The 25278-nt window shown below is 48.2% G+C and overlaps 1 protein-coding gene and 1 long non-coding RNA gene across 2 annotated transcripts in view; one reads left to right on the top strand and one right to left on the bottom strand.

Annotated features, from left to right (window-relative positions):
• Positions 1-22277, bottom strand: Rab4a (RAB4A, member RAS oncogene family). The gene is made up of 8 exons (XM_041649586.1): positions 21978-22277; positions 8572-8652; positions 6085-6199; positions 5182-5244; positions 3747-3901; positions 1562-1657; positions 1278-1410; positions 1-544 (listed from the first exon to the last, which is right to left on the bottom strand). Exons 1-7 carry the CDS (start codon positions 22006-22008, stop codon positions 1295-1297), a joined length of 657 nt encoding a protein of 218 aa, XP_041505520.1. The 5' UTR covers positions 22009-22277; the 3' UTR covers positions 1-544; positions 1278-1294.
• LOC121446798 overlaps positions 21795-25278 on the top strand; it is a 15995-nt gene continuing 12511 nt past the window's right edge. Inside the window, exon 1 of the long non-coding RNA XR_005974133.1 lies at positions 21795-21978. This is a non-coding gene — a long non-coding RNA (uncharacterized LOC121446798). The remainder of the gene's footprint in view (positions 21979-25278) is intronic.

Below are 25278 nucleotides of genomic sequence, written 5' to 3' on the forward strand. Positions count from 1 at the left end.
TGCGTGAGACACTCGGTTCCACTTTATTTCCAGATGACAGGGAGTCCTTGAGGGTTAGCATTTCAGGTGTGGGTCACAGACACACGGTGTAGAAAGGGCAAGAGGGATTAAATAAGAAACGCGCTGGCTCTTAGTGCCAGAGTCCTTTGATACTGAGTCGTGTGTAACCAATGCCATGAGAGAAGCACGCTCACATTCACAAACTGCATTTCCTGTGAGGTGAAGAAGAAAAGCTTCATTGGGTGCAGGATTCTGTCTTGTCACTGGCTCCGTGCTGGAGGAACGGGCCAGGCTGTGTGCAGCACAAGCTTGGTTTCTCGGAACAGGAAGGGGTAGACGTGGGGCGGGGATCTTTGCATATGTGTGGTATCTAAAGGTACTGTCCACTGAGTTAGTTCGCAGTGTGGCTGCTGAGCCCTGTCTGCCAGTGTGCACTGCGGCTTCCCCCATGAAGATCTGTTTCTGTGCGGAGTAGAAAAGGTGGCAGTAGAGACTCCAGACTCTTCAGGCTCCAGCAGCTGCGCTCCAGAAACCGCCACGGAACCTGAGAAACATCAAGTGTGGTTAGATACCTGAGTGGTTGTAAATGCAAAACAGCTCCCAGCCCAATGCACAGGACAGTTTTACCTTTGGATTAACACTAGCTCATCCTGCTGGGCAATGCCACAGTGAGCTGGGCAAGATAGCATACACACGTGATCCCAGTATTTGGGAGGCTGAAGCAGGAGGAGGGTCATAAGGTGGTAGGCCCATCTTGGGCTATATAGTGAGCTCCTGCCTCAACTTCCCTGACAAGAAAGGTCACTGTGGTAAATGGGAGAGAGCTATCAAAGTATAATAGCTGGGCAATGGTGGCACATCTTTAATCCCAGCACTTGGGAGGCAGAGGTAGGCAGATCTCTGAGTCCAGGCCAGCCTGGCCTACAGAACGAGTACCAGGACAGCCAGGGATAAACAGAGAAACCCTGTCTCAAAAAAACAAGAAAAAAGTGTTTAATGGCGAGCTTGCTGGTTTTAGAGATGCTGCTGGGGAGGCTTCATTTGGGCCAAATCTGCTCCATGGTTTACCGAGAAGGAATTGCTGCCCCCGCAGATACCACAGGGCTCTGTGTGCCCTGCCTTTGCCTCTGAGTGGTCGGGAGGAGTTCATGCAGGGTTGGTCCTGTTGGGCACACCTCTGACTACCCCTATGGATCTCCTCTCCTGCTCTCCCCAATACTTCCATTGCAATTTCACACTCTCTTTTCTGTCCAGCATGCAGGGCCTCCAGCACCCACCTGTGTTGCTGGCGCGCCTAGCAGCCACACTCCTGTGCATTTGGGGCCTGTGTACGCCGTGGTGACCGTAGCTGTCTCAGGGCAGCGTCTCCATACTGGATGCCAGAGCCCATTCTCTCCGGGTCCAGCTCACCTGAGGACCAAGAAAATGGCTATTGAGTCTGTATTCAGGCGAGTGTGATTGGCATGCTATCTAGGGGTGCTGTACTACTCCAGCAAGCAGCAGGGGGCACTGTTGAGCTACAGGGTAAAACCCACAGCTGAGGTCAGGGGAAGACTGTTACCTGATTCGATTTTGTTAAGTATTTTCCTTGCACACTGCATGAAAGCTTCTTCGACGTTCTCACCAGTCAGTGCGCTCGTTTCCAGGAACATCAGCTCTGAAAGTGGCATCAAAGAACACAGCGAATCATGGTTAGAAGACAGCAATCTTCACAGTTTTAATTATTGCATTTACTCATTCACTTTGGAGAGAGTGTGAACTACGGTGCATGTGTGGTGGGAGAGAACATGCTGTAGGAGTTAGTTCTCTCCTTCCACTACGTGGGTCCCAGGGATGGAACTTGGTCCTTTGTCCACTGAGCCATCTCGCTGGCCCAATGACAGTGACTTTGAACTGCTAACAGCCTGCACAGCATTCTCAGAGTGACAAGCAAAATTCAGCCCAGCCCCTAAATTCTCTAATTTCTATAAACATAAAATTAATATACATAAATTTACATTTTTGTTGTTTTTGTTTGTTTGTTTTTGAGGTAAGGTTTCATATAGTTGAAGCTGGTTTGAACTCTTGATCCTTACCTCTTCTGTCTCAAGTGCTGGAATTACAGGTACCGTCACATCCGGGTACATTAATGTATTGAGTAATGGGGAACTCATTGAAGAATGATTATTATCATGCCCTAATTCCTGAACTGACAAGAAGAAGTAAGCTGCAGTTTCCTTCTCCACGTGATCTGCAGGTCTCCATGAACGCAGACACGGAGCTGATGCGTCACGGCATTGCACTGCACACGAGCAGGACCCATGTCTGTCCAACCAGACACGGCCCTGCAGCCCAGTTTGAAAATGTGTGCGTTTGGGTGTCCTAGGTAAGTTTACTAATGCTACTCTCTTCTAAGCATCAACAGTTTTCATTGGGAAGGTGGGGCAGAAGTCTCACTGGATTTACTTTTATTATTTTGTGTGCATGGGTGTTTTGTCTGCATGTATGTCTGTGTACTACGTGTGTACCTGGTGCGAAAGGAGGTGGTGGGCTGGGATTGAACCTGGTCCTTTGCAAGAACAGGTGCGCTTAACCACTGAGCCAGCTCTCGAGCCCTGAAGTCTGGCTCGAAGTCAAGCTGTTCTATCCCCAGAGCAGGGGCTGAGTCCAGTGGAAAGCCCACTGCGGCGTTAGCTGCACCACCGCTATTAGCTTCTGGTCTGTCCTGATAAGGGACTTTCTTCATTGTACTAACCAGCTCTTGCTTTCTGAGTAGCTCTAAAACAGCGGTTCTCAACCTGTGAGCTAGGACCACTGGGAAGCAGATATTTAGATTACGATTCATAGCAGTAGCAAAATTACAGTTATGAAGTGGCAACAAAAATAATTTTATGACTGGGGGTTAGCACAGCATGAGGAGCTGCAGTAAAGGGTCGTGGTGTTTGGAAGGCTGAGAGCCACTACTCTAGAACACCCATGTACGTAGTCTGCACTGGGTCTTCCTTCTTCCTACCTGCCCCTCCTCCCACTTTTTGAAACAGTTTGCTTCGAGCTTTCAGTAATCCTCCTGCCTCTGCCTCCTAAATACAGGGATTACAGGCCCATAACACCATGGCTGGCTTGTGTTTATTTTTTTAGTAAAAACCCATCAAACTGGGAAAACAATTTTCTGTCTTTGAGTCCAAACAGATGGGCCATAAGGATATATTAGTATGAGCTGGCTCTCAGAATTAAGGCTCTTCCTGAATGTTTATAATGCCATTATCTCTATAAACAATGGATAATTTTGCAATGCAGTTTAAACATTATTAAATTTGTTACCTAGTCTACATAGTGAGTTCTAGGACAGCCAGGACTACACAGAGTCTGTTTCAAAAAACAAACAAAGATTCGTTACTATTAAACAAATGACTTAATGTAAGAAAATGAAGCCAGCTTGTCGAGTGTCTCTTCTGCTTCCTTTCTATGTGGAATGACTACTTCACCAATTAGGTTTCAAGATACACAAAATGTATGCCACCCTAAGATGGCTAACATCCCAGAGACCTAAAAGTCCTTACGGAAGGTAACTACCTTGTTTTCCCAGCACACTGGCCTTTGTCAGCAGAATGAGATGTACTGAGCTATGCTGAACTACAGTCTGAGTTCCACAATTTCCTAAGATAATTTAAGCTCAAAACTCCACCAGATGTTTTAAACCCAAAGAAATGCCACTGTGCCCAGCCCACCAACCCTGTGAGAGGCTATAAGAGGAAGAAGTCACTTGCCATTCTCTTGTGCGAACCTGGAGGCTTCGAGGAAGGTGACTTCACGGTCAGCATCCAGGTCCTTCTTGTTCCCGCAGAGGATGATGACGATGTTCTGGCTCGCCAGCATTCTGGCATCTGTTAACCAATTAGTAAGCGCATTGTAGGTTTCTCGGCTGTGTAACATAAGATTGTGGAAATAATACATGTATTTTATAAAACCAGCAACTCTTTCCAGTCATCCTCACCATGCACACTGCTTGTCAACATTTCAGCAAGGGCAACGGGGCCTCAGAAGTGATGTGGGAACCCAGTACTTGGTGAGACATCAGACCCAGGGGCTACGTTTAGCTTGTGTTACGACGAAGTCCGTGAGTCAGACAGTCTGGGTTCAGAGGGAAAGGGGTCTTTTCATTCACTTCACAAATGCACCTGAGCCCTGAGGATGTGCAAGGTACACGCCTGACTTGCAACACTTATCACTGTCACCTGCAGAACTGTGGGCACCTTGATCCACAGGAGTCCACCACATTGACTTTGCGAGGATGCTCCTGCTGCTAGGAGCTGGAGGCTCAGGGACATGCAGGACTTCCTGTCTCTGTCTACCCAGGACCAACTCAGACCTACAGATTGGCTCTCACATTTAAGGAATGGCATAAGTTGATGCCACACCCTGGTAGGTTGAGCCTCTCGTGGCACCGGGGGAGAGGAGGGTGGAGTCAGGAACATCACCCTCTCAGAAAAAAAAGACAACCATGCACTATTCTCTTTTGGATCAGATTCCTCCCAGGAAGGGCCCCTTAATGGAACCGTCTGAATCACATGCTTCCAGGACAATGTTGCAAATTCTGAGGTCAACGCATTGATGAAATATCCCCGAGGACAGGAATGGGCTGCAACCAGCATTGGCCAATCCTGTGGTCACCAGCCACAGGAGGCATGGAGGATTTGAAATGTGGCCAGTGCAACCCAGGGAGAAACTAAGTTGTTACATGCAGCTAGTAACTGCAGTAAGTATTTCACTAGTTGGTTTAAACCCACTCCCTTCCATAGCTTTCTGGGGGTTCGAGAATGTTACCCTCATCTCATAGATGAGGAAACCAAGACCCAAACAGGGAGATCCAGGCCTGCAGAGATCACAAAGCCCCTGGCTCGAGCTGGGATCTGAGCCTAAGTCTGCATCTTTAGCTCTTTGATTCACATCTGAGAACTCACAGAACCCTGCTGACCTCAAGGAATGTGTCCCATGTGGTGTGAAGGAGACCAGTGAGGCAGAAGGCTCGTTTCAGCCCCCAAGAGCTCACAAAGAAACACTAACGACCTCTATGAATCCCCTGGAAAGGGCCCAGAGGTTTGCTGGGTTCAGCCATGCTGCCTTTCTAGACCCAAGGGAATCACGCGTCTCACCAGCACGGAGCAGAACACCAAGTCGTCTGTGGTGGGAAGCTGACTTTACCTGGTGATGTCGTAGACGAGGAGAGCCCCAGCTGCACCTCTGTAGTAGCTTCTTGTCACAGACCTGAAGGAACGACAGGGCTTCTAACAATCGAGTCCCTTTACCTCTCCCCATAAAAACCATGCTTCCTCTGTGAACCACTGCATAGGGCTGAGACCAGCAGGGGGCTCTCTCCAAAGCAGGGACGGCTCTACTGAGCAGCTCCTTAGAAGGCACAGGAGGCTCGGGTCAGCATGTGGCCCTAATGTCCTCAGCTCTATGTGGATACCACGCCCCAGGAAACCCTCACATCTCTGTCTGCCACTTCTGGGTACCCTGTGCTATCCCCTCCCTTCTTCCCAGGAAAAGCTTGGATGGGAGCAGCCTAGATCCCTGCCAGCGGCCCACATTTACTCTTTGCTCTACAAGGACTGACTGGCCTTTTGTCTACTTCACATTCTCAATGATCTGTTTTTCAGTAAAACATTTTCTCTTCCGTAACGCCAACTTCTCTCTGTTTGCTAGTTTTATTATTATTATTATTTATTAATTATTGATTATTTTTTATTATTTATTATTGCATATATGATGTTGGGGTGGGGCATGCATGTAGAAGTCAGACAAGAACTTTGTGAAGTCCTTACTTCCACCTTTGCATGGGTTCTGGGGATTGAATTCAGATTGCAGGCTTGCCCAGCTTTTACCTACTGAGCTGCCACCTGAGACGCTAGACCCAGTGCCTTCTCCTGCTTGTTTTGGTATCTGGGGTCCAGTCTGGTGCTCTTTTATCAGTGAGAGCTTCCAGGCTGAGCTGGAGCTTTTGAAATCAGTGTGCATGTTGGTTTGAGACCACATGCGGTGAGGAAATCTAGCTAAATGGTTTGGGTCCAAGTTCAAGTATTGTTAGTGAATTAGGAGAGCTACCTGAACCGCTCCTGTCCAGCTGTGTCCCAGATCTGCAACTTGACATATTTACCACCAACATTTATTATTTTCGAGCCAAACTCCACTCCTATTGTATGATTTGAGTCATCTTTGACTAAAAAAGAAAAACAAACAACAAATAATTACATTTTAGAACATGAAGGTAACAGTTCACAGATTTCAATAGTAGCGTTAAGGTCAGGGCTGAAAAACTAAAATAAAAATAGTAAAAAGAAGGGGCTATCCCGAGGGCTCTATAGATGAAAAGGCCATTAGCTTCAGCCATCCCTTCTCTCTCAGTCAGCTGACGATCGGCACTAACTTTAGTAAAGCACACAATTCCTGCTCTTAGAGACAGTAGAGAGTTCCCCATCTCATACAAGGTATAGTTACTGGAAGAGGCTTCCCCTGAGCCTGAGACAGAAGACTAACATCAGCCACTTGACACCAGCCTGCCACGCAGTAGGGCTTGTGCCTGGTAACACTGGACACTTAGCAGTGAAGTGATCAAATTGTTGTTATTTCCAAAGAACTGAACAGAGGAGACCCGAAGATAACTTGATCATAGAACTCTGATTTGGGGTCTTTCTGGAAATTTTTTTTGGCCCTTTCTTATGTGTATTACTAATACCAAATGTTCATTAGCTGTAGCGTTGTAGAGCAAAACTATGAGTTTATTGGAGAGTCCCGTCACTGCCTACGACAGGGGATGAGCTAGAACAAATGCTACCCCTGTCCCCTGCTGGCTCTCAGGACTCGGACACAGCGTACTGCTTCGTAAATCGGGTCACTTGATGATGCATTTTTTTCTCTTCTGGAGACATGAGAGGTTAGATAATCTAGTCCTCTGTAACAGACACTCCTCCCAGGGACCTGTGACCTCCATTTCACTTCCTGACCTGTAGACCAGCGTAAGAGACAGAAGGGCCTGAGAGGCACTGAAGGCTGCCCCGAGCAGTCGAAGGCTATAACCTACCCAATGCACTCCAGTGTGGCTCTCACTACTCGGCCAGGAAACGGGGTTCTTGCTGAAGAATCCATCACGCTTACTGTTCTGTAATCTCTTAGGATAAGGAAACACTAGAGACCGAGCCACTATTAAATTGGAACACTAACTTCAAAAAAACTCCATCAGGGCTGGAGAGATGGCTCAGAGGTTAAGAGCACTGACTGCTCTTCCAAAGGTCCTGAGTTCAATTCCCAGCAACCACATGGTGGCTCACAGCCATCTGTAATGAGATCTGGTGCCCTAATCTGGCCAGCAAGGATACAGACAGACAGAACACTATATACATAATAAATAAATCTAAAAAATAAAAACTCGATCGTGTAAAAGCTAAGAATGCAGTCCGAAGGCAGGGATGTTGGGTGGATCTATGAGTTCAAGGCTATCCTGGTTTACATAGTGAGCTTCAGTCCAGCCAAGGCTACATAACAAGACCTTATATTTAAAAACAAAACTCAAAACCACAACCTTGTAATACTACATAAAAGCACTTTTACCCAGGGCTAGACCCTGTGTGCCTGTGTATAACAGTAGCAATGCCACAGGAACAACCAGCCACTCTCAGACTGGATCTGACGCCTGCCCCACCAGGGGAGATCCATTCTTACTACTGTAATCATGCAAAGCCCACGCTGGAGAGGTAATAGACCTCAGAGGAGAACCCGCTATAGTTGTTTTGCCAAATGGACATGCTGTCAAACTGCCTTCTGAACGCTTCTGTTTCTACCCTTCCGTGAGTGCTGCTCTCCACCGTGGCCAGAGAAACTTCCTTTTGGAGGAGACAGAAGCTAATGCAGAGACGCCCAGCTGCTGAAAGTGCTGAAATAAAGGCTGGCTTGTTGCTCACAGCAAGGAGGGTGGGAGGTGAGGAGCAGGTGAAAACCGTAGGAGCCAGAGGAGGGGCTTCTGCACGGCCTTACACTCAGGAACTCACAGCGCCCATGGGAAGGTCCCTGCACAGGATCCAGCCCATCAGCATTCCAGCTCGGAGGACTGAGGGGCCCAGTAGGCTCTAGCCCTAGCTGAGGAGATGCTAGTCTGGCTGCTAGGGGAAGGAGTCATTTTACTTCAAGGGTGTAGCTTCTGATAAGTTGCCTGTTGTCTGTGATCCAGGATAAAACCCCACACACATGTGCATGTAAGCAACCTTAATCAAATTCAATGATATTACATGGAAGTAGGGAAAGGGTCGGGGGCACGCTAGGCTCTAGAGGGAGGTGGAGAGAATCAAAGTATATACATGTATGAAATTTTCAAAAATAAAATTTTAAAAGTGAAGCACTTTGAAGTTATGGTTTTCCCTCCAGAAAGTTCAGATTTCCCAGCAGCACCCTGTGCCCAGGGAAGGCTCACAAACAAGCTCAGATTTCCCAGCAGCACCCTGTGCCCAGGGAAGGCTCACAGACAAGCTCAGATTTCCCAGCAGCACCCTGTGCCCAGGGAAGGCTCACAGACATTACAAAACGTCTGGTTTCACTCACATTTTTTCTCAATGAACTGATGAAGCAAGCAAGATTTGCCAGTTCCCGCGTTCCCGATGACCAAGAATTTAAACAAGAAATCTGAAAGGGAAAGAAAGAGTAAGGAATTAATTTAAAGGGAGGTATAAACACACTCAGACTATGGTCCTAAAACTTAGTGGCGTGTTAGCTGTTGATAAGAAAGAGGACTTCTGCTAAAACACAGACACCAGCTGGCCTTTTCCTAGCTATGCCTTGCCCATTTGCATAGTTCCGATACAGTCAGAGCTTTCCCAAACTGTTCCTTTAACGGCTTCAGAAGTTGGAAGGTTGGGAATTAACTGTGCCAATGAATGAAACGGGTCCCCGTTAGCCTCTACAAACATGCAGACCGAGCTGCAAGCTGCATTAGTCTAGAAGAGGAAGCCTCTTCCCAATCGCTTTCTCTTTAGTAAGAACTCTAGTCCTGCATAGCTGGGAGCTGCACGCCACGGGCTCCTTGTCCTCTGAATGGACCTCCTAGCCTAACTTAGCCCTGACCCACTGCAAGCCCCACCCTGCCTGGCACCCACGCTCTGTATTCCTAACTCCAGACCACATCCTCTTCCCGATGGGACCAAATGCTGATGTCCCTAGCCACTCCCTGCTCTTCCCCGCTAAGCTGAGCCAGCTGCTGGTTTTTGGCATGGCCCCGTCACCAGCTTCTAAGAACTATCACCGTCACTCAGAAAGCAAACCTATTTGGTCTCCAGTGATATCCAAATGGCTGCAGACAATTATGGGGCAGTGGCATTAGAATTGTGCCAGCATTTAAATGCCAATAGCTTCAGCTTCTCACTGATTTTAAAGCATGACGTCGAGACTCTTCTTTGAGACGCCTACACCCATCTTCTTGCATGTGTCTGACTTTCTTCCTGAGTGCTTTTCTCTTTCTCTTATTCATTAAGTATAAAATCTGTATTAAAATATCTTTTAATAAACTTCAACTCTGGTTCAAAACCAAGTTCTAATAAGGGCTGGAGAAGTGACTTCATAGCCTCAAGCACTGGCTGCTTTTGCAGAGGACCTGGGTTTGTTTCTCAGCACCCACACGGCAGCTCACAGCCATCCTTAACTCCAGCTCCAGGGAATCCAGTCTCCTGGCCTGGGAGGCACCAGGCACATGCATAGTGCACTTACGTACACACAGACGGAACACATACAATTAAAAAATGAAGCTTTAAATATTCATGTTCACACCAACATGTTTCAAGGTAGTAAAACAGGAAGCAACTCAAATAAGTGTCCATCAGTGGGGGAACAGACACACAAAATGCGGTATCTCCATACAGCAGACCAGAACTTAGCCTTAAAAAGGGAGCGCTTCTAATAACTGCTATAGCAGATGAACTTAAGAATACTGGTGACATAAACCAGTCATAAAATGACAAATATGGGCTTGGGGGTGGAAATGGAGAATTGCCATTTCAGGGGCATGAAAATGAGGGTTCAAGAGATGGGTGGTGGTGACCATTACATTATGACAGGTGACTGTACTTTTATTTTTGTTCTCTATTGGAGATCTTATTTATTTTTGCTTTATTGTATGGGTGTTTTCCTGCATGCATGTTTATACACCCTGTGCACGCAATGCCTCTGCAGCTGGCTCCCCTGGGACTAGAGCTGCCAGGTGGGTGCTAGGAATCAAACCTGGGTCCTCTGGAAGAGTAGCTAGTGCTCTTGACCACTGAGCCATCTGTCCAGCAGCCCAGGAGATGTGACTGTACTTCAGCACCACTGAGATGCACACTCAAAATTTCAGTTGGTTCAGATTCCCAGTCTAAAGGAAACTGAAAATTCTCAACCTTATTCAATATTCTCTTCTGTTAGGGAGTAACATTATGTAAGTTATAAAGAGAGAGTAAAAAAGAACTTTGGTTGGGTCTGCTGTTGCCTTGGGTGGGGAGAGAGAAGGTAAAGAGACTGACAACAGGCAGGCAAAGGGAGACTCCCACAGAACACTAAGGACTCTGCTCGAAGATCACAAATCCCTGCTCCTGGACCTTGGACTCGCATAGCCGAGTGCGCACTCTGCTCAGATTTGCTGAGCTGTCCTTTGCACACTAACCGCTGACTGCACCATTGCCACACCTGGCCAAAGGGTGCCGCGTCAGCGTGCCGTGACGGAGAAAGGACTGACAGGAACTAAACTACATATAGCTGCTTTAAAAAAAAATGACAGCCTTGTCTGGCTGATTGTAGAAATACATACTAGAATTACTTAAGTGAGAAGTGGGGACGCTAAGGAACTAGGAAGAGGGGCTGGTGGGATGGCTTAGAGGTTAGGAGCACTTGCTGCTTTTGCAAAGGATCAGTGTTCAGTTCCCAGAACCCCTATAGCAGGTAACAACCTTTTTTAACTCCAGTTCCAGGAAATCTGATGCCCCTTTTGGCCTCCAAGGGCACTGCATACATGTGCACGCAGGCAAGACACTCACACGCATAACATCTTAAAAGCGAGGGGAGGTCGGAACGAAGGAAGGCAATGATGACATGTCTCTGGCTGTGACGCGAACAGTGTAGGGCAGGAGTGGTGTAATCGGCACTTTGTGGGGTGTGGATGCAGCAGAACCAGGAATTTAACGTCACTTCAGCTATGTAAGGACTTAGGAGCCAACCAGGGCTCTGTGAAACCGTATTTCAACAACCATAATAAATACAACAACCCCTACACCCATCCACCAACCAAACAACAGAAAGGAGAGAGTGGAGGGGACGTTAGCTACCATGACAAGGGGCTGGCGAGGTAACAGCACAGTAGGCTCTGAGTGGTGGAGTCTGACAGTTTTTTTTATGAATATTTATTACATGACTTTTTTTTTTTTTGGTGACCTCTGTTCCCTCCCAAATCATGGATTTCCCTTCTCAGCGTCTATCTTTTTATTATACTCACAAGGTCATGGAAGAATCAGCTTGAAGGCAGGGAGAAGTCTGGATCCCAAAATAGGAATGCTAAAATGGGATATTATGCCGGTGCACTTTTAACTTTCCATATGATAAATGTCGGGTGGGATTATGGGAAAGCTATCAAGCAATCAGCAATCAGTGGGCAGGCATTAGCCACCCTCCCGCAGAGGCATCACAGAGCAAAAACAGTCACAGCTGCCAGAGGACATGACATTCAGTGCCCTTACTGCCTCCCCAGACCCTCGCAGACCCACAGCGGGACCACAGGCTAAGGCACAGAAGCAGGCTATACCGCAGGGGACCACTCAACATGACCAAACAGCACAACACACTGTGCTCAAAAGCCAGTGCCAGCGACCGCAGGCTCGGTTAGCAACAGCGCCTCTGCCCGTGTAGCTGCTGCTGGCTGTGACCTCCATCTTGCTTTAACCCTGGGCTTGTTCTCAGATGAGAGAATGCTGGGGGGGGGGGGGGGGGGGAAGGGAGGGTCAGGGAGGAGGGACTCGCCACCTGCAGTCTGTCAACACCAGATTTCAAGAGACACTGACCTGGTCCTCCCAAGAATGCTGCCCACTTCTCTTAGGAAGGGGAAAAAGATACACGAGGCACAAACATGGTGGCCTCCTCCCAGGACTTCCACCCTCATGCACGCTGCCATCCTCACAGTGGAGAACACAGGTTCTATGACACCTCCCTAGTTTCCCCTTCTCAGAGCCACTTTGATGTTAAGATTTCCATGCACCATAGCAGGTTGGAGGACCTTGAAGTGCAGGACCCTCTCCGGGGGTCCCTCTTCTTGCCAGGAAGGGTTCGGGCTGGATGGTACTTGGTTTTGGATAGGTAGAATGTAGGCATTTGGGGGTTCCTTGCTTTCCTGCTTGGCTTGCGATGCGAAGACCCCCTATAAAGGATGCCAAAGGTTGCAAGAAGAGTCTATTTTGAGATACCAAGTGGCAGAGTCATCTGAAAACACCTGTAAGCCAACGAGGTGAGCCCACAGGAAGCTTCCTTCACAGGCTGACCGTGAAGCAGAGACTAAGATAAAAGGTCTCTGGTGAAGTCCATGCCCCTGAAGCGGAGCAGAATCCTGACTCCAGAGGGCTGAAGAATCCAGAAGCTGGGAGGGAAGAGGCAGAGGATGAGGAGGGGATCAGAGTAGTGGGTACATGCCAGAGAAGAAGGAGGGGCTGAGACGTAAGCAACTGAGACCCGGGGCAGCTTGTGTAAAAGGCTGGCTCATCTTGGATGGGGAAGGAACTTCTTTCTGAGACAACAGGGAAGGCACAGGTGAGGGTGCTGCCTGGACGATGTGGGCACACTCTTCCCTGGCATCTCCATCTGTTGGTGGGCTCCACCGGGGCAAGTAATGGGTTGAGATGTGCAAGACCAGCTGACATCCAGGAAAGGGGAGTGAGCTGTACACCCACCACCGTCCCCCTACAAAGCTCTCTGTCCTGCAGCAGCAGGTCTACAGAGTAAAGGACTGAGCCAGGACTTGGCACAGCACATGCCCTAGAGGAGCATCGTTAGAAAGTAAAGATGCTGGAGCTTGGGGTGGAGGACTGGTTATCTGGAAAGGAGGCAGATGATAACCTATCAAAGAGCCAGGAATTTCCATGTCAGGTTGGATGTAGTCAGTAATGGGAAATGGACAGAGGATGTCCAGGGTGAAGCCAGGGAATTGGATAACTGAAGCAGAAGAAGAGAAGGTGACCAGAAGTGACCCTGCGGAGCTGTGAGGCTGAGGGACTGGCCAGTCCTCTGTCCAGATACTGTAGGCTCCAGGTCAGTCAGGAGCTGAGAACAAAGCAGGATGTCCAGCAGATGACCCGGATGATGGCTGGCCTGAATGTCCGTGGATGGCGGGGCTCAGCATGGAGGGGGTGTGTAGTTCAGAAAATGCCAAGTCTGGTGCTTTCCTTAGGGACAGGCAGCCCAGTATGGGAAGTCAGCTGCCAGTGCAGGACACAGTGAACCAGCGATAAAGAGGTCTGATTAGAACAGCTGCCTTTAATGAGGAGCAAATTTGGGGTGCATTAAAGAGTAGACTGTTGAATCTGATCAGGTTAGCAGAGGGACAAAGCCTGCCAGACTCTATAAAGAAATAACGGCAAATCATCTGTCAAGATGATTTGAGGAATATTTCAACCAGAGGAGAGATGGAGAAGAGAAGCGGGGAGAGCCAAATAGCTTCTCCGTTTTAGACAGGGTCTTAATATACAGTCTAAACTTCTGCCTCTGCCTCCCAAGTCCTGGGATCACAGGTGTGCATGACCCCACCCAGTGTGAATAGCTAACTTGATTTGTGGCTGACCCGAAGGGCCTTCCTGATGTTCCATGATGCACTGGAAGGTCAGGTAAGCATGCCAGACAAAGAACAGTCAGCTTGCTCTCAGCTCCTCCTTTATGGGGAGCTGGCTCATGTGCCAGTTTTGACCCGCTGAGGGCAGAGACTTCTCATCTTTGAAAGTCTGACCTCCTGCTGTTGTGATCTGGCCACCACAGACACACAGAGAAAACAAGTGTCCTAACAGTACATTGTTCGGATGGACAGCGTCTGTGCTCTAGGGGCCTCCTAGGTCTGTGGTACCACTCAGCACTCTCACCTTTTAGTCCTAGTTAGCCCTGGATCCACAGATAGAATTTGCTCCCTATGGAACATAGTGAGTCAACAAGATCTGGTCACATCAGTAGCGGTGCTGAAGGCTAGCCTATTGGCCATCTCACAGTAGGTCTGAGTTCTACACACCAGTACACTGGGCATGAACTATACGATTCTGCTCCCATCTGCAGGCAAGACCATCTGCCCACTCAGGCACAGGACTGTCATTGGTGTCAGAAGAGCTTCAGACAGTGTTCAAGGTGTTGACCTGAAAGCTGAGGCCTGGCAATGGCTAGCAATAGTCCACTCGGGAGCATGCTTAACTAGGCAGCATGAACTGTATCCCTAAAACAGACCAGCCCATTTGGAATGTTTTTATGACTATAGAGAGCCTGTCTGGCATGCTTGATAGCCAGTATCCATAAGTTGGGTGTGGTGGTGCAGACCTATAATCTCAGCACTCAGAGGGTGGAGGCAGGAGCATCAGAAGTTGAAGGTCGTCCTTGTCTACGAAGGGAACTGGAGACCAAAGTAAATGAAAGGTTACCAAGTAGTCATGACTTGGGACAAACGCGAGTTCCTTCTGCAAACGGTAACCATGAAGCCAGACATCTGAATGCACAGGGGCCCTCCAGATCCCACTGGGGTTCCAAGCTGAGATCTGGGCACAAAGGTGCCCAACAGTACCTGGGCAGATCCCCCAGACCCTGCTTGTCACCCTGTTCCTTCTTTGGCTGCCCAGGTTTCATCTGACCATCCCTTGAATCTGGGAACTGCAGAACCAGGTCCTCCCACGCTTTGCTTTGAGGCCTGGCAGGGCCTTGGCTTCAGATTCGGGTCCTCAGCAGGGATGTTTGTGTTCCCTATGTTCAGGCTCTGTGAAGTGCCCACATGAACTCGTCAGTCCAGGAAATTCGATCTACAGAACGGGTCTTATTAGAGTTCTCTTTCCACTGGCACAATGGAACCGTCTGACTTCTTCCACAAAGAACAAAGTCAAGCCAGCCCTCCAAGTCAGGTTTCTATTTATTTTGGCTTTTTGCTTCATCTTCCCTGAGAGCAAAATCGTTTCTCAAATGGATTCGCATCAAAGTCTGTTTTGGCAGTCTGTGCCCTGGATCGTACAGAGGACCAAGGCAGAAGTTCACCTGGACCCTCTGTCCCCGAAGATGAGAGTTTACCTTCTAGTACTGAAGGAGAGATTTTGCTCTGATCAGAAGAAAGAGCTGATCTGCAAAAGGCTCCAAGGGCTGTGCGCAGAGCCGCGTTCACTGTGCGAGCATTCTCCTGAGAACTGCTACGCAGGTACCCCAGGAGACACTGGGGCTGCTAAACGCACGCTCTATCTATCTTGCCAGCAATGACAAAGGGCGGCTGCTTTGTTCTTAAGCCTCCAATTGCTTTTCTGCACGATTAAAAATTTATATTTGAAAAGAAAATGATAAACGTCTCTCTAAAATAGACCTCACATTCATAATTTATTAGCACTTTATGAATAGTGTCCTTCCTTCCCCCACCTAAATATTATTGAGTCCTTAAGGCTTAAATGCCAGCATGCCGCACCTGTGAGGGATGGAGCCAGGTATGGTGTAATCTGGGAATCTGTTTCAGGAGGTGGGGGCGGAAGGATCAGGATTAGGTCCAGCCTTGGATACGAAGCAAAACTAAGGCATGCCTGGGTCATATGAAACCCTGTCTCTTTTATTACTTTTATTTTTAAAACATCCTATGTGTGCACGTGTGTGGGTATATGCACATGGATGTGGGTGTCTGCAGAGGCCAGAGGTGATGGGACCTCCCGGAGCTGGAGTTACAGGTTGTGAGCAACCTGATATGCAGGCTGGGAATTGAAGTCGGAATTGAAGAGAGCAAACGTTCTTAACCACTAAGACATTTCTCCAGCCTGAAACCATGTCTTAAAACAACAAAACAAAACCAGACGAGAGAAGCAGAAAGACCCACAAAGACTCGGCCACTAAAGTGCCGAGCGCCGATGTTTGAGGCAGGACTTGTTTTGATGCAGCACCGGCGCACATGGGCTACCTGATGCCAAGTTCACTGTCTGTTCACATACTGGTTTGTACTGACAACGTCTTTCACATCGTAAACTACCTTGGGAACTCTTATTTTTGAAACAAGTTCTCATTTGCAGCCTTTGCCGGCCTGTGTCTCTCTATGTAGACCACGCTGGCTCTGCTTGCTTCTGCCTCCGAGAGCTAGGATTAAAGGCCGTGCCACTACACCCAGCTTTCTTGGAATTCTTAGACAAGCTTAGAAAAATAGATAAATAATGTAATGTATAAGTATACAGTGCTTACTTGCCTTATGTTCTCTGCTATAATGGGGTTCCTTTTATCTTTTTTAAAGGCCAGGTTCCATGTAGCCAACGCTACCCTCCTTCCTCTACTTCACAAGTGTTGGGACTATTGGCCTGACATCCAGTTCTATCCTTTAGATAACAGTGCCCTGTGTCATCTGATGCTTCATTCCACAGTTACAGTCACTGAGTCATAAATGTCCTATGTGACACTGACTTCAAATGCACAGAAAACAGTCCAGCAGTGAAACAGGGAGGACAGCACCGCTCGGGCGAGGGCTTGATCCCCCTCACCACCACCTGCTCAATCCCATATTCCAATCACCGCAACTCTGGTTCCAGGGCATCCACAGCCGTCTTCTGACCTCTGCCGGCACCAGGCACACACGATATGTTTACATACATGGAGGCCAGCACTCGTACACATAAAAGAAAATCTCTAACAAACTACTAAACACACACAATTGCCCTATCTCAGAAATTCCCTCACAGCAACAGGGGGATGGCGCAGGCCAGGATACAGGCCGGCAGAGGCTTCCAACACTTTAACTGGGCCATGTTCTACTAGAATTACTAAGAAGGATAAAAACAAACCAGCTCGGTTTGACCACACCCCCTAGGAGGGCTTGAGAGAAGAAATTCCAGAAACAACATGAACCTTTTCTCATTTCAAAGAAATGTTCAGGGTTAGAGAGATGGCTCAAACGTTAAGAACACTTCCTGCCCTTCCAGAGAACCAGAGTCCAATCCTAACACCCAGCTCAGTCACCTGTAACTCCAGATCCAGGAACAGGAACTCAGATGTCCTCTTTTGGTCTCTGTGGGCACCCATACATGTGGCATATTTACACACACACACACACACATACACACACATACACCCCCAGAGATCCTCCTGCCTCTGCCTGATGAGTGCTGGGCTTAAAGGTGTGTGTCACTACTGCCTGGCATATACGTGAATTCTTAAAAAAAAAAAAAAGAAACTGACATGGTCTCTAACAGAAAGACCACTAACATAGCAAGAAAAAAATTCCAAACAGATTTACCCAATATCGCTTTTTGGAGAATTTGCAAAGTTTGGGGAATTTAATTTACTCAATCACCATGGTTTTCTAACGATACTGCATTCCACCATAATTTTCTCAAGGTTCCTTCTCTCATGCACATCCAGGGACTGTGGGTCCTGAGAAGCCTGCAGAAGCATCCCAGGATAGCTATGAATGCTGCCCAACATAGACTACAACATCTTGTAATGTCAAAGGTTGGACATCCCTGATAGAGCATCCAAAGACTGTTCCTGAGCAACAGCACCTCTCTCTCTGGAGCTTCAGGGGAGACTCTCCAGACCCTTGGACTAACTCTTTTGTAGGTGAACCACAGAGGCTCAGGATTCGTGGGCTCTCGAAGCACCAGTGCTTGTCTCGAGACTTGGTCCCTTCCCTCTTTCTCTTTATTTCCTTCTTCCATAAATTATTATTATTACAGTGTGTGTATGTGTGTGTAAAATGTGTGAGTGCACAGGTGTGCAATGGGTGTGTGTGTGGAGGTCAGAGGACAGGTGTGTGTGTGTGGAGGTCAGAGGACAGGTGTGTGTGTGTGGAGGTCAGAGGACAGGTGTGTGTGTGTGTGTGTGTGTGTGTGTGGAGGTCAGAGGACAGGTGTGTGTGTGTGTGTGTGTGGAGGTCAGAGGACAGGTGTGTGTGTGGAGGTCAGAGGACAGGTGTGTGTGTGTGGAGGTCAGAGGACAGATGTGTGTGTGTGGAGGTCAGAGGACAGGTGTGTGTGTGGAGGTCAGAGGACAGGTGTGTGTGTGTGTGGAGGTCAGAGGACAACTTTGTAGAATCAGCTCTCTCACTTTCACGTGGGTTCTGAGGCCTGAGCTCAGTCCGACTGCAAAGCGTATGCATTAACCCCGCACTCCAGGCACCTTGCTAGCCTGCCTGTCTCTCCTCTCCTCTCTCCTTTCTTTTGATACAGGATTGCATGTAGCATGGGTTGGTCTCCAACTCCCTATATAGCATAGCAAAGGATGACCTTCAACTTCTAATCCTCCTGCCTCCACACCTAAGTGGTGGGGTCGTGGACATGCCCCCCTCCCACCCCAGCCCTAGACCTGGCTTCTTGAAATGCTCATTGGTTAGTTTTCAGTGAGTGAGAAAAAGAAAACCATGACTTTGGCAATCAAAAATGTACTGAATTAAAGAAATGTTCCGTTTTCTGATGTCTGCTTGAACTGCTTAAACATTTTGTCAAATTGTGAACTAAGGTAATATTAATTCAGGTGATTCTCCTAGCAGGAAATTAATTTTACTTTATGAATGAGAGGGCTTTGAAAAGATTGCTTTTTTTTTAATTAGGGATATCCTAATTGTCAATCCAAACTGCCTTATCAAGTCTATATTTCTTTAAGACTCATCGTATAACAACTTCGTCCTGTGAGTTAGCTTCCGAGGCTGTGCACCTCAAGGTGTCCCAAGTCCACTGGCTTAATGTGACGGATATTTGCTGTCAGAGCCAGAGGCTGCAGAGATGTGGCAGCGTTGAGCTCCTGAGGCTCAGGGAGGGGTGCTTCCTGCCTCTTCCTAGTTTCAGGTGGTTGCGAGCTATGCTGGGGGTACATTGGCTAGGTCCTGGTCCTCTTCAACCTGAGGTGCACCTCCACAGCCCATTCTCCTTGTGAATGTTTGTGTCCATGAGCAGGATTCTTCTGTTCTTCTGTCTCCGGAGTTTTTGCATAGTACATGGTATAACTGCAGGGTGTAGACACCTGTCTCAAACTCTTCCTCCACACCAGTTCTCTAGCACTGAAGGGTTAAAAGCTCCCTGGCATTTTCCCACCACACACACGCTGCTGTGTCTCTAACAATAAGTAGGAGAACCTCCCTTCAGGTTAGAGACACTCCGGTTGAGGGTTTAGTCTTAGCTGGGACTAAAATGCTTGAGAGAATGAAGGGAGGAAGGATTGGTTTGGCTCGGTTTCCCAGGGGTCAGCCCATCGCAGCTGGGGATATGTGATGGACAGGTCACATCAACAGAGGCCAGGAAGCAGAGAGGCGGGACTATAAGAAGAGGCGGGGTAAGAGGGCGCTCCAAGGACATTCCCCCAGTTTTCTCCAATCGTGTCCCACCTCCAACCTTTGATCACTTGTCAATAATAACATCAGATTAGTTTGGAGCCCTCGGGATCTAATCATGCCTAGAAACCCTCCTCAGGCACATCCAGAGCTGTGCTTCGCTGATGTCCCAGTGTCTCTGTCTAATCAAGTGGATAGGTGAACCACATTTCAATGAGAGGCCTACCTGTTTATATCCCAGTTTACATACGATATGATGTGACCGAAAGCACCGTGTTCACAGAGTGAGGAACTTCAAGGAAGTGCTGGACACCACACAGCCAGTGCAAGGCACGGGGCTGTTCTCCAGGCCGCGAGTGGCCAGCCCATTAGCAGGAGCCATAAGAACCGGCTCCTATTTTTCATCGAATTTCCACCAAGCTGCACAGAACCTCATTTCACAGAAGACAGAAAACCAGCCCCAAACACACGGAACTAAAAGGTTAGGCAAACATTCCTATGCCAGCCAACAGGCAAACGTCGGGAAGGAGAGGTCTTGGTTGTTTTAATTTGGGGAACAATACTGTGTAAACACCGCCAAGAATGAGCGAAGGTGACAGCCTCTGCCTTGGTTTGGGGTGACTATTCTTTTACGCCAGCAGCTTTAGAGGCCATTCTTGCCTTTCTAAAGATAAACTTCCCCTTAGGAGTTTCTATTCATTTTTTGTTTATTGTTCTCCGTTGAAAGGAAAGATTAAATTCAGACTTAGTTAAAAAGTAAAAACCTGGACCTGGGGACACATGCCTATAATCCTAACACTCAAGAGGCAGAGGCAGGGAGATTGCCACAAGTGTGAGGCATTCTTAGTCATTCAGAACTATAAAGACAGAAACTGTCTTGAAACAAAAAAACAAAACAAAAATTAAAAATAAAGGCATTATTTGGAAAATACCTTAAAATGAAAGAAAAGATAAACACACCTGTGGCCCTGACAAAGCCAATAACCCGTGGTTAGTGCTTACATTTATAGGGTCAGACATTATGCCTCCATACCACAGGAGTGCTGGTGCCAGGAGACAGTGAACCAGGCTGCTGTGTGCCTCACAATACCCTTTCCAGGGTCCCACCCTCTCAAAGTCCAAACCTCAAGGTTCTTCAACTGCCTCCTCACCCTCCTCAAGTGCCCAAACCATGCTCTGAGACCTGAACCCCAGATCTGCTTGTTCACTTGCCCCTCTCTGACCCAATGGTTAGCTCTTTCTTACACAGTTGGCCAGACCACGCTCCTTTGCAACTGCTGTCTGGATTTTAATTGTTCATCTATTAAGGTCACAACCGAATTAGCAATCTATTCCTCACTAGACTGCAAACTCTTGGGGAAGTGTCTATGGCACTTTTACAATGATTAGAACCTTCCTGGCTGGCCCCTGGCCCCACCCTGGGGGCGGGAAGGAAGCAGGGGCACATTGAAATAACCTGGACTTGTTCACCATGCTTTAACATGAGAGTCCCTCCCTGGAACCAGCACATAGCAAGTCAAGTCTCAAGTCTCATTAGGGACTGGCAACCATGCATAGAATCGGTTGTTTATTCTTATCTCGATTGGGGTGGGAGGGGACACCCAGCACGGGGACACCCTGTACATGCACTGGCAATGGCTAGGTGCTGGAAGGAGAGACAAAGCTGAAAGGCGCAGGGCCATAGAGAGGGTATGTGTTTATAAAGAGCTATAATTAACCCATAACAGAGTGGAGGGAGGGATGGACAGGCACACAAGGCCAGGGGGTCTCCAGAAAAGAGCTGCACACATCCATTTAAAACTCATTATAATCTCAATGCAAAGAAAGGAATTCCAAACCTCGAGAGACCCACAGCCAAGCCCCCAAAGACATTGAATGCAGGCGTGGCCCTGGGTCCTAGTCCCTGCGCTCGGGTGCTGCAGGGGGGAGGGGGACAATCAATGATAAACTGGCTCCCCCAACCTTGAGCTATTTAAATAATCCAAGGAGGAAAATGTAGGGTGAAACCAGGGTCAAAACAAGAGGGAACTTGGAACAGAGGATCACAACGCTCTGCACAGCTGGGGGCACCAGCTGGCCAGAGAGTCCAACCCAGCTCCTGACACCCCTAGATCCTCATGATTCCAGCCCAGCTTCAAACATTCAGGCGCTCTCAAGTTCTAGCCAGACCTTGACACCCCAAGAATCTCAGGATCCCAGCAGCTGACATCCCTGGATTCTCTACCCGGACCCTGAGACCTAGATTCTCAGAATCCCAGCTACTGACACCCCAAGATTACCAGGAGGATTCCAGCCCAGCCGTAAACATCTCAAGATTCTCAGTATCGCCATCTGGCTTCTGACACCGCCAGGTTCTCAGGATCCCAGTCCAGCCCCAACATCTCGCTATTCTAAACACCGGCTCTGGATACGTAAGCCCAGCCACAAACATTCCGGGACCCCAAGGCCTGCCCTACTACACACATGCATGCGAACCCGCGCAATTTACCGTAAGTCTCGGACATGGCGGTCTGCGCCATCCTGCCGCCACACTTCTGCGTGGTCCGGTCTGTCCTCCAGTCTCCGCAGAGCGAGGGGGAACCGAGTGTGGAGGGCCAGGTACAGGCCCACTGCGAGCCGGCCACCGGCTGCGGCCCAGCGGGACTCGGCTCCGCGCCTGCGCACCACCGCCCCGCGAAGGACCGGCGTGGGGTGGGGGGCCGGGGGGCGGGGTCGCAGGAGAAAGGAGGAGCCGGGCTGGGGAACGGGAGGAGGGAGAGCGAGAGAACTGGCGAGAACTAGGGGGAGGAGGTGAAGGAGGATGAAGAAGGGGGACCAGGAAGGAAGGAGGGGCGGGGCTCAGGAGGGGTGCCTGCACCCGGTAGGCCCGCCCAGCTGTCATTGCAAAACAGACTCAGCCATCCTTAAGTGTGACCTACCAGGCTATGGTGGACAGGAGGCCGCGGGGGGTGGGGTGGGGACAGTCGGGGGGCGGTGGAGGCTTTTTTTGAAGGGTAGAGGGTTCATTAGCAGAAAGCCAAACTCTTACCCAACGCACAATTTGCAGTTGAAATTGCCTGGCACGGTAATCTCAGCATTCAAGAGGATATTTTTGAGTTGCAAGCCTACCTGGGCTACACAGCAAGGAGGGAAAACAAAGATAAAAGAGACACAGTTCAAAAAGAAACAAGTAAACAGGTTTTTAAAATAACAAAACTATTGCTTACAAAAATTTTAAATATAGAGATATTTCATATACGAATGTTAAAATAGTGATGAGCTGTGCTTCCAGCCCCAGTATATGACCTTTAAGCTTAGCTTAGTTTCTTTCCCAGCTGTAAATCTGTACTATTTCTGAGGAACTGACAAACAGATTACATTCAAAACACACATCTCAGTTGGGCATGGTGACACAGGCCTTTAATTCCAGAACTCTGGAGACAGAATCAACAGATCTCAGGATTTGAGTGCAGTTTGGTCTACATAGTGAGTTCTAGGCAGGCCAAAGCTGCTTTGTGAGACCCTGTCTCATAAACAAGCAAGCAAGCAAACAAACAAAAATTTACCTTAGTCTTTGTGATTTAATATAGTAAAGAATCTTTTGGCCTTGTTGACCTGTTTTTATCTTGGCCTCTAATTTTATGACATGTACCTCAGAAACAACTCTTAATCTCATTTTTTTTTTTTAATTTTCGAGACAGGGTTTCTCCATAGCTTTTGGTTCCTGTCCTGGAACTAGCTTTTCTAGACCAGGCTGGCCTCGAACTCACAGAGATCCGCCTGCCTCTGCCTCCCGAGTGCTGGGATTAAAGGTGTGCGCCACCACCGCCCGGCCCTTAATTTCATTTTTTAAAAAGAAAGGGAAGACATCAAAATTGCCAGTGTGGTGGCATGTTTATAGCCCCATCCCTCAGGAAAATGGAGGAAGGAGGACTGAAAGTTCAAGCCAGCCAATCTTAGCTATGTAGTAAGTTTGAGGCCAGCTTGAGCTACGTGAGACCCTGTCCTGGTTGGTTGTTTTTGTCAACTTGACACAAGCTAGTATCTGAGAAGAAGGCACTATGATTAAGAAAATTCTTTCATAAGACTGGCCTGTAGCCAAGCTGATGTGACATCTTCTTTCTTTTGGGGTGTGTGGGGGGGCATTTTCTTGATTAGTGGCCCATCCCATTATGGTGCCAGCACCAGGCAGGTAGCCTGAGTTACAAAAGAAAGCAGGTTGAGCTAGCCATGAGGAACGAGCCAGTAGGCAGTGCTCCTTCATGGCCTCTGCTCCAGTTCCTGCTTCCAGGTTTTGCTTTAACTTTCTTCGATGACAGACTTTGATGTGGATGTATAATCTGAAACAAACATTTCCTCCTCAAGTTGCTTTTTGTCGTGGTGTTTTCATCACAGTGAGAGAAAACCCCAACTTAGATAGATCCTGACTCAAACCAAAGCAAGGGCGGGGGAGATGAGTCATTGGTAGAGTGCTTGCCGTGCAAGGCATCGGGACCTTAGCGGAGATTCTGAGCACCAGTGTGGAAAGCTCGGCACGGTGGTGTGCACATGTAATCCTAACCCTGGGAGTCAGTGAGAGGGACCCACGGGGTCTACGGCTCAGCCATTCTTGCTAAACCGGTAACCTCCAGATTTAGAAAGAAGCTCTGTCTCAAAAAAGAAGGGAGTGATAGAGAAAGACACTCAACATCAACATCTGGCCTCTGCATATATGTGCACAGACATACATGTGTACGTGTACACACACATACACAAAACCAAAACAAAAAACCCAGGGCTGGCAGGGCGGCCTAGTGAGTCAAGGTGCTTGTCACCAAGCCTGAAGACCTGTAACCCGCATGACAGAAGGTTTGTCCTCTGACCCCAGTGCTCAGGCATGCACACACAAAATAAATAGTAAGCACACATGTGTGCAGGGACATACACAATAAATAAATGTATAAAAGAATTAAAACAAAAACCAAAATCATATATATGGTAAGGTTAAGACACTTGAAGCTGTTTCTCCCTCCCTCCCTCTCTCTCTCTCTCTCTTTTAGATTTTGAGACAGGGTCTCATGTAACTAAGGCTGGTCTCAGCTTGCTATATAGCTAGAGGTAATGTTGAACTTCTGATTTTCCTACCTCTGCCTTCTGAGTGCTGAGATCAGAGCTTTGCACCACCACGCCTAGCTTATGCAGCTCTGGGGATTGAGTTTAGGTCTTGTGTGTGCTTAGTAAGCACTTGGCCAACTGAGCCCCATCTTCAGCCAGCACTCTCTCTTTTGAGAATGCCCCTCACCCATGTCCTTTCCTTTTTCTTTCTCTCTCTCTCTTTTAATTTCTGTGATTAAATCTTTACTAATCTTAAGGGAGCTGGAGCGGTAGCTCAGCTATTGAGACCACTGACTGTAACCAGCGGTGGTGCACAGGCCTTTAATCCCAGCACTTGGGAGGTAGATCTCTGAGTTCGAGGCCAGACTGGTCTATATAGAGTGAGTCCAGGACAGCTAGGGCTACACAGAGAAACCCTGTCTCAGGAAGAAAAAAAAAATTAGTGGCTGCTCTTCCAGAGAACCCACATTCAATTCCCAGAACCCACTTGACAGCAACCTTGGGTAACTCCAGTCCCAGGAGAACCCAGTGGCCTCTTCTGGTCTCCATGAGTATGATATGTTCATGGTTCACAGACACATGTGCACTCAAATACCTGTACATGTAAGAGAAAATTAAACAAGCCTTTACAGAATTTATTATTTTAAAATTTTATGTGTACATGTGTGGGCGTGAATACACATGTGTGCGTCACACACACGCGAGTGCCCTTGAAG

Source organism: Microtus oregoni, unplaced genomic scaffold, assembly GCF_018167655.1.
Source record: "Microtus oregoni isolate MIOR12 unplaced genomic scaffold, Mior012 000004F_ref0000308, whole genome shotgun sequence".
NCBI lineage: Eukaryota > Metazoa > Chordata > Mammalia > Rodentia > Cricetidae > Microtus > Microtus oregoni.